This window comes from Gouania willdenowi, chromosome 12, assembly GCF_900634775.1.
Source record: "Gouania willdenowi chromosome 12, fGouWil2.1, whole genome shotgun sequence".
Classification (NCBI taxonomy): domain Eukaryota; kingdom Metazoa; phylum Chordata; class Actinopteri; order Blenniiformes; family Gobiesocidae; genus Gouania; species Gouania willdenowi.
Window position 1 is genome coordinate 33,401,218 of NC_041055.1, and position 8,654 is coordinate 33,409,871.

Here is an 8,654-nt window from a genome sequence, read left to right on the forward strand (position 1 = left end):
ACATCCTTTGCATGTAGCCCCTCTGACTAGATGTCTGAGCCAGCATGTCTTTCATTTCATTGTCTCTCATCATTGTATGAGGTAGGCAGTAGTGTGATGGGTCTTGCCCAAGGACCCACGCTGGCAGATGGTATATTACTCATTTTTCCCCAGCTAATATATATATATATATATATATATATATATATATATATATATATATATATATATATATACATACATACAGTGGAAAAAAGTATTTAGTCAGCCAATTGTACATGTTCTTCCACTTAAAAAGATGAGGTCTGTAATTTTCATCATAGATAAACCTCAACTATGAGAGACAAAATGAGAATAAAATCCAGTAAATCACATTATAAGATTTTTAATGAATTAATTGGTAAATTCCTCAATAAAATAAGTATTTGGTCATCTACAAACAAGCCAGATTTGTGTCTCTCACAGACCTGTAACTTCTTCTTTAAGAGGCTCCTCCTCCACTCGTTACCTGTATTAATGGAACCTGTTTGAACTGGTTATCAGTATAAAACACACCTGTCCACAACCTCAAACAGTCACACTCCAAACTCCACTATGGCCAAGACCAAAGAGCTGTCAAAGGACACCAGAAACTAAACTGTAGACCTGCACCAGGCTGGGTAGAGTGAATCTACAATAGGTAAACAGCTTGGTGTGGAGAAATCAACTGTGGGAGCAATTATTAGAAAATGGAAGACATACAAGACACTGATAATCTCCCTCCATCTGGGGCTCCAAGATCTCACCCCGTGGGGTCAAAATGATCACGGTGAGCAAAAATCCAGAACCACACGGGGGGACCTAGTGAATGACCTGCAGAGAGCTGGGACCAAAGTAACAAAGGCTACCATCAGTAACACACTACGCCACCAGGGAATCAAATCCTGCAGTACCAGACGTGTCCTCCTGATTAAACCACTACATGTCCAGGCCCGTCTGAAGTTTGATAGAGAACATCTAGATGATCCAGAAGAGGATTGGGTGAAGGTCATATGGTCAGATGAAACCAAAATACAACTTTTTGGTAAAAACTCAACTCGTCGTGTTTGGAGGAGAAAGAACACCATACCTACTGTAAAGCATGGGGATGGTAACATCATGCTTTGGGGCTGTTTCTCTGTAAAGGGACCAGGACAACTGATCAGTGTAAAGGAAAGAATGAATGGGACCATGTATCGTGAGATTTAGAGTGAAGACCTCCTTCCATCAGCAAGAGCATTGAAGATGAAACATGGCTGGTCTTTCAGCACCACAATGATCACAAACACATCACCCTGGCAACGAAGGAGTGGCTTCATAAGAAGCATGTCAAGGTCCTGGAGTGGCCTAGCCAGTCACCAGATCTCAACCCCTTAGAAAATCTTTGGATGGAGTGTGAACAGTGTGTGAAAACATTGTGAAGACTTACAGAAAACCTCTGTCATTGCCAACAAAGGGTCCATTACAAAGTAGTGTGTGTTCAACACCACACTATCCGAGACCAAGACTTGCCCAAGACCAGAATGCACCGAGACCAAGTCAAATTTTTTTATAAATAAATAAAATTATGACAAGGTTCAACAGTTAAATAACATTCTCTCTTTAATTTTAGTTTATTTTAAATACATTTGACGTACAAAAAAGGTGCCTGCAAAAGTATTAAAACTGCTACTGATAAATTCACAATTATTCTACATACTTGAAAACAATATTTTTATGTCAGCTGAATGTACAGTAAGTGTTTAAAAGTATTTCTACCAATAAATAATGATTCTTGATTCTGATTCTCTGAGTTGTTCAGGTTTAACACGTCACAGATTTAATAAGATCATTATTTAGTTTAAAAAGCCTTTAACAGGTTATTTTATTAATTCACTTAGTTGATATAGTTTAATTTAGTTACTGTAATATAACTAGAATATTCATTAACAAAGGTTTCCAACTGTAACTGTAAAAGTGAAACTTTCTGAAATAAAACTACAAACAAGTTGTCATCAGTGTAAAAAACATAGATCTACAGGTAGATGTGAAACTAAATAAAACAAACCCTGGAACAGTCATGTGACAAATCAATCAATAGTTATTGTTGAGAATTATTATTATTATTATGGATACAGTGGAAACAGAAACTATAAAAATAATTATATTATGAACCTGTTTATATTGTAGGGAACATATTATAGACATACATGTAATTAGAGTCTAAAGACACAAAAATACACCACTTTATAAATAAAATAGACTAATATTAAACCTCTTTACAGTTATTTGACTCATTCTGTGATAGTGTAACTCTGCGGTGATGACTCACTGGTGACGACATAATCCAAGATGGCGGCGGCCGAACTACAGCTGATATTATGTAATAAAGCCTTAAAATACATGAATATAATGAAAAGAGTGAATGGACAGAGACATAAACATGTAGACTTATTAAACACACACTGACTTATTAAACACACACAGACTTATTAAACACACACAGACTTATTAAACACACACAGACTTATTAAACACACACAGACTTATTAAACACACACAGACTTATTAAACACACACAGACTTATTAAACACACACACAGACTTATTAAACACACACAGACTTATTAAACACACACAGACTTATTAAACACACACAGACTTATTAAACACACACAGACTTATTAAACACACACAGACTTATTAAACACACAGACTTATTAAACACACACAGACTTATTAAACACACACAGACTTATTAAACACACACAGACTTATTAAACACACACAGACTTATTAAACACACACAGACTTATTAAACACACACAGACTTATTAAACACACACAGACTTATTAAACACACACAGACTTATTAAACACACACAGACCTCAGTAAACACAGTAAACTGAACAGGCTTCACTGCTCGGCTGGCACTAGGACCCAGAAGCAGAGTAAGTGCGTCCCCTATCCAGCCTTCACAGGCTGTAATATCATCAGTTTATCATTTTACCAGTTATTAGAGCTACTGTCTTTACCAGGGAGATAATATTTATTGCTGGTGATTGTTTTACAGAGTTTTACTGGGATTTTTACCAGTGATTAGTTCATATCTACCTTGCGCTCCGCGGTCCAAACTGACACCGTAGCCACACACACACACACACACACACACACACACAGGGTGGATTAAATAATGAATAAAATATTGTTTTATCCAGTTCTTCTCCGTGTTATTATCACATTATAAAAAAGTTTTAAAATAGCAGGAATTAGTGCTGGTCTCTAACGGTCTTGACGGAAAATCCCGAGTCTGAGACGAGACCGAGACCTTTAAGTTTTGGTCTTGAGACCAAGACCGGTCTGGACCATCACAACACTATTACAAAGTATTGAGATGAACTTTCGTTATTGACCAAATACATATTTTTCACGATAATTTGCAAATTAATTCATTAAAAATTCTACAATGTGATTTTCTGGATTTTTTTTCTTTTCATTATGTCTCATAGTTGATGTTTATCTATGATGAAAATTACAGGCCTCTCATCTTTTTAAGTGGGAGAACTTGTACAATTGGTGACTGACTAAATACTTTTTTGCCCCACTGTATGTATAAACTCTGTTAATGATAAAATATGATTGATTGATTATACTTTAATAATCCCTGAGGGGAAATTCAGTTTCAGTTCCATCCCGACCAAGAAACATGAAGGACAATAACATGTCACATGGGGGACAGTACGGGAGTACTGGGGAGCAGCCAGCAAGAGCAGCGCTCCGTTTCATAGATGAGAAACATGAAACAATGGGTAAGAAGCAACCAAACTAGGCCCTTGTAGAGGGGGCGGAGTTTGGATCATGAAAAAACTCTTCAGCAAACATTGCAACAAAAACACAACAAACACAACATACAATCCAATACAACAGCACGTTAGCACAGGAGATGGATCTTTAGGATGGGTAGTTCACAGATCAGCCACAGTGTGGCGCTGCCCTTATGGCACGCCTCCTACTGACAACCGCTGGGAAGGAGGAGCGAATGAGAATAGAGAAGGTGTTTGGAGACGGTCTAGCCATAACATGGCTGCCAGCCCTACTGCTCTGTTCCTGGTCAGTTTGATCAGTTATCCAATAGTGTGGTCATTTCCTGTGAGACAAACTATCCTCCTCCTAAAGTTCCACGGTGGAATCCATCCGAGAGTTCGGAGAGTTTGGCTCCTTTTGTCGTTAACTGCAGCTTCCAATAATGCTGCCAACGGGCAGGAAAAGGCCAGATCCAATCAGCAGAAGACCTTCATAAATTCCAATCTGGTGGTGAACGTCTTCCACGTTCTCAGGACTTGTGAACTCTCCCATTGCCCGTCCTTCTATAAATTCTAAACTCTGGTAAAGCAACTCTGTTTGACTCTCAGTGAAGTGACACTTTGTGACTCATGGGCAGAAAGTGATTTAATTAGTGTAATGATATAATTATATAAGAGAAGCCAATTGTTTCTCTTTAGCTCACATTAGCTTCTCCTCCAGGTCAAAGTGTCTCGTTAAAGTTTCATTAGTTTGAAACACGTCTTCATCCAGAGTTAAACTAGATATTCACACCATGCAGTTGTAGGAGGTCATGTCTATGACAGATACCAAGGCACACTTTTTGACCACTTTTGGTCAGAAACAGGCTCCTCCTTCTTCTTCTTTTCAAACAGAGACAAAAAAGCTGAGAACAGGACTTTGTTTGTTCTTCGTCGCTGCTTCTTGAAGAACACGGCTTTGTGTTTGCTTTTTCTCAAATAATTAACAACATCCTAAAAGCAGACATAAAATTCTGATAATAATTTTAAATGTATTTTTCTACACTGTCAATAACTGTTTTATTCACAGGAAACAAGGAAACCCTTAGAATAATTGTTGTTACAGTAAGTGTTTAAGGAATATCTCTGATTTTACATAAAGCAGATAATGTTTCGTATCCAACTTTGCTGTGATTCTGCTTTGAAAGTGATTTATACTAGATTTCTTTTCACAAAGAGGTTTGTCATTCAAACACAAAGTCACACCTACTTAAGTCAACACCCACAACTCAACCACCCAAACAATCTAATTGGCTCCCGAAAACACTTCAACCAATAGAATCGCTTAGACCGCAATAAAACCGAAACGCAAAATTCAAATAATTGGATTTGGGTGGTGTTGGTCGCTCTGGCCCCACCGCAGTGTACGTTTATTCTCGTTTGTCAACTTTTATTTTCTTTGTATCCTCAAAGTGTTTTCGTTCATTAGACTTTTTAAATAAGTTGCACGTTCCAGAAATAAAACTTCCTGTTCCAACTGAAGATGCTGAACACTGAACAAAGACCAGACACCAAACACAAGTTAGAACCAGTAGAACCCTGCTGAACAAGGAACAGAACCGTCCACCTAACACAGGCCAGAACCAGGTCCAGAAAAGGACCCTTTCAGACACTCCAGGGGTCCAGAGCCACGCTTTGCTGCTTCAGACTCATCTAGCCAATCCGCTCTGCCGTAAGAGAAGAACCACCGACCACGGACCAATCAGAACAGAGGTACTCTGGATCTCAAATTATAATCGGACCAAAAGTAATGGTTCTACACTGATCTTCTCATAGTTCTCTCTCACACACACACACACACACACACACACACACACACACACACACAGTACTTTTCTTTCTCTACTAAGCTTTTATCTTTAAAGTATAAATACATTTATCCTTAGTTTAGTGAGCGTAGCGCTCTGTTAGCTTTATTGTGTTGGTAGGTTTTAACATGTCTTGATTAATAAATGTTTATATTTTGAGAAGTTGTCTGTGGTTTATGAAAATATTATAATCATAAGGTTTGTTATTTGGAGAATAGATAGACTTGACAAGAGTTCACAACCCTGGATGACAAGGTATTAATAACTAATGAATAACTCAATGTCAGTTGGCACCTCCTAAGGCAAATTACTGTAATATTAATAATAATTAATATTATAATCCAATAGTTCCAAAACCGAAGCCATGCTGGTCGGCACTCCACATCAGGTTCAAACATCCTCCATAACTTCTATCTCCTTGGCTGGTCAGGATATTCCACTCTACAGCAGTCACCAACCTGGGTGTGAGAATGGATTCTCACATGATGTTTGACACACACATCAAGCATCTGCAAAAACTCCTTCTACCACTTGAGGAACCTCGTGAAACTCCGCCCCCCACACTCTCTACTACATGCCTTTGTCTCCTCCAGGCTAGACTATTGTAATGCTCTCCTCATCGGAATCCCAAGCAGAGCATTCTCAAGCTTCAATACATCCAGAACGTTACTGCTCAGATCCTGATGGGGGTGCGCAAATATGATCATATCACCCCATCCTGAAATCACTGCACTGGCTCCCTCTGGAACAAAGAGTTGAAGATAAGATCTCCCTCCTCACTGACTAGTGTGTACACAGAAATGCCCCAACCCACCTAAAGGAACTTCTTATCCCCCAGACCTCCTCGCGCACCCTCCGTTCTGGCAAAGCTCTCCTGCTTAAAATCCCTAGAACCAAGCTGCACAGCATGGGTGACTGAGCGTTCTGCTCAACTGTTCCCAGACTGTGGAATGTTCTCCCAGACCATCTGAGAGCTCCACAGACTGTGGATTCTTTTAAACGCAGCCTAAAGACACCTTCTTACAAAGGCCTTTCAAAGCCTTTTTTATGCCTCGTTGTTATTGGTTTTAAACTATTTTACTAGTTATGTTCATTATAGGTCTTTGGCTTTTTTGTAGCACTTTGAGATTTCTTTAATGTAAAGTGCTATACAAACAAAATATATTATTATTATTATTATTATTATTACAATGCCAACACAGCACTAACACTGTGCCAACATGGCGATGTTAACATCGGGGCTATAACACAGAATGTTCCCACGCTGTGAACAGCTGAATAGTTTCTTGATCTCTTCTTTAGCTCCATGAGGTTATTTGTTCTTTATTTATCTACATTTACTAATGATTAACTAATCATTTACTAATTAAATCTTAATGAACGTTACATTTGTTTTGTTCCAGGTGCAACGAGAGGAAGAACCAATCAGCTTCCTGGAACCCTTCAGACTCCTCCCACTGCAATAGGAGGCGGGTTGTTCCTCAGGAGATCCAGAACGACCTGGAACGTCCATCCAGCCTAGAACGGACCTCCCCTGCCCCTCCGTCTCCTCGCCCTCACCCCTACTCCCTGCCCCTCCCCCTGGTGACCACAGCTAACGGACGCTCTGACTTCGTGGGGCGGGTCTTAGGACAAGGACTGGGGGGTTCTGGTCAGAATCAGACCCAGTGCAGGGGTCTGAGGGTGGGGGAATGTGGTCCAGGTCTGTGTCAGAACCAAAACCAGAACCAGAAGGTTCAGGAACTTTGTGAACTAGAGGCTCAGATCGTTGTTATAAAGCAGCAGCTACAGACGGCCATGAGGAGGAAGAGAGAACTGGAACAGAACCACAACCAGACAGCCAATCAGAGCACAGCAGCTCAGACCAATCAGTTAGCTCCGTACACACAACCACACCAACAGAGCAACCAGCACACAAACACACTACCAGAGTTCTAGAAATAATGAATATCAGATTAAAGACTCAGGACTTCCACTGAAACCTGGACCAGGATGGATCATGTCCTGATCTCTGATGTCTCTGGGACGCTTGATGTGGGTTTGTCCTTCAGACCATCTATGAATCCTGGTCCGAGACTGGTTTATTTACCCGTCACCTTGTTTTATTTCACGTTAAGACTCATCAGCTCAGCCTGTGACGATGACGATGATGATGATGAACCGACAGTTCAAAATGGAAGATGATGAAGATGATGAAGATGATGACCCTCCTCTCTGACCTCATGTTCTCTGCTTTTCTTTCACTTTGGGACTTTTTGTGATTAGATTTTAATGGAGGAAGAAACAAGAAATGAAGCTTTGCAGAAACATCTTTACCTTTATAACAAACACCTGATGATGATGATGATGATGATGATGAAGAAACAAACAAAAGTTTTAATCACTGAGTTTTGTCTGTTTCACAAGTTTTAACTCACAGAGAAATAATTATGATCTAAAGTTTAAATAAAGAACACAATGATCAATAAATCAACTTTTTGCCATTTTGCGGCGCGGTTCGGGGACTTGCTCAACATCCCACAGTGACGGCCCAGGTGAGGTTTGAACCGGCAACCCTCCGATTACAAGCCCAGCGTCCTTAACCACTAGGCCACCACTCTTTTTAAAAGTGCAGAAATGTATTTTGTGTCTTAACAATTGGACTTAAAAAAAAAAAAACAGTAATTTTACTGTATTTACATCATATTTGTTTGGACCAGCAGAGGGCGCTGGTAACACAGTGGTCGGTTGGCATGCAGATATCTTGCAGTGAAGAAGAGATGCTATGCTAGCAGACAGAGCTAATAGAAAAACGTGACTTTTACAGATATTCACGTAATATTACAGATATTTTTTGGTGCTAAAGGGGTAATGAATCATTTATGAACATGTTTAAGAGTAGAAGGCAGCCAGAAAGAAAGTATTAGCAAATTCCGCCTGCCACCAACACTTTTGGATAGCGCCCTCTGCTGGTTAAAAAAAGTACTGCGATTCAGTTTTCACAGTACCGATGTGAATCGTGATACCTATGAATCGATTTTTAACTGC

General features: G+C 39.6%; 1 protein-coding gene across 1 annotated transcript in view; it reads left to right on the top strand.

Moving 5' to 3' along the window:
• grin3a (glutamate receptor, ionotropic, N-methyl-D-aspartate 3A) overlaps positions 1 to 8,149 on the top strand; it is a 53,439-nt gene extending 45,290 nt beyond the window's left edge. The window contains exon 10 of the mRNA XM_028462736.1: positions 7,031 to 8,149. Within this exon, the coding sequence (XP_028318537.1) occupies positions 7,031 to 7,565 (535 nt within the window). The 3' untranslated portion in view covers positions 7,566 to 8,149. The remainder of the gene's footprint in view (positions 1 to 7,030) is intronic.
• Positions 8,150 to 8,654: the final 505 nt, after the last annotated feature.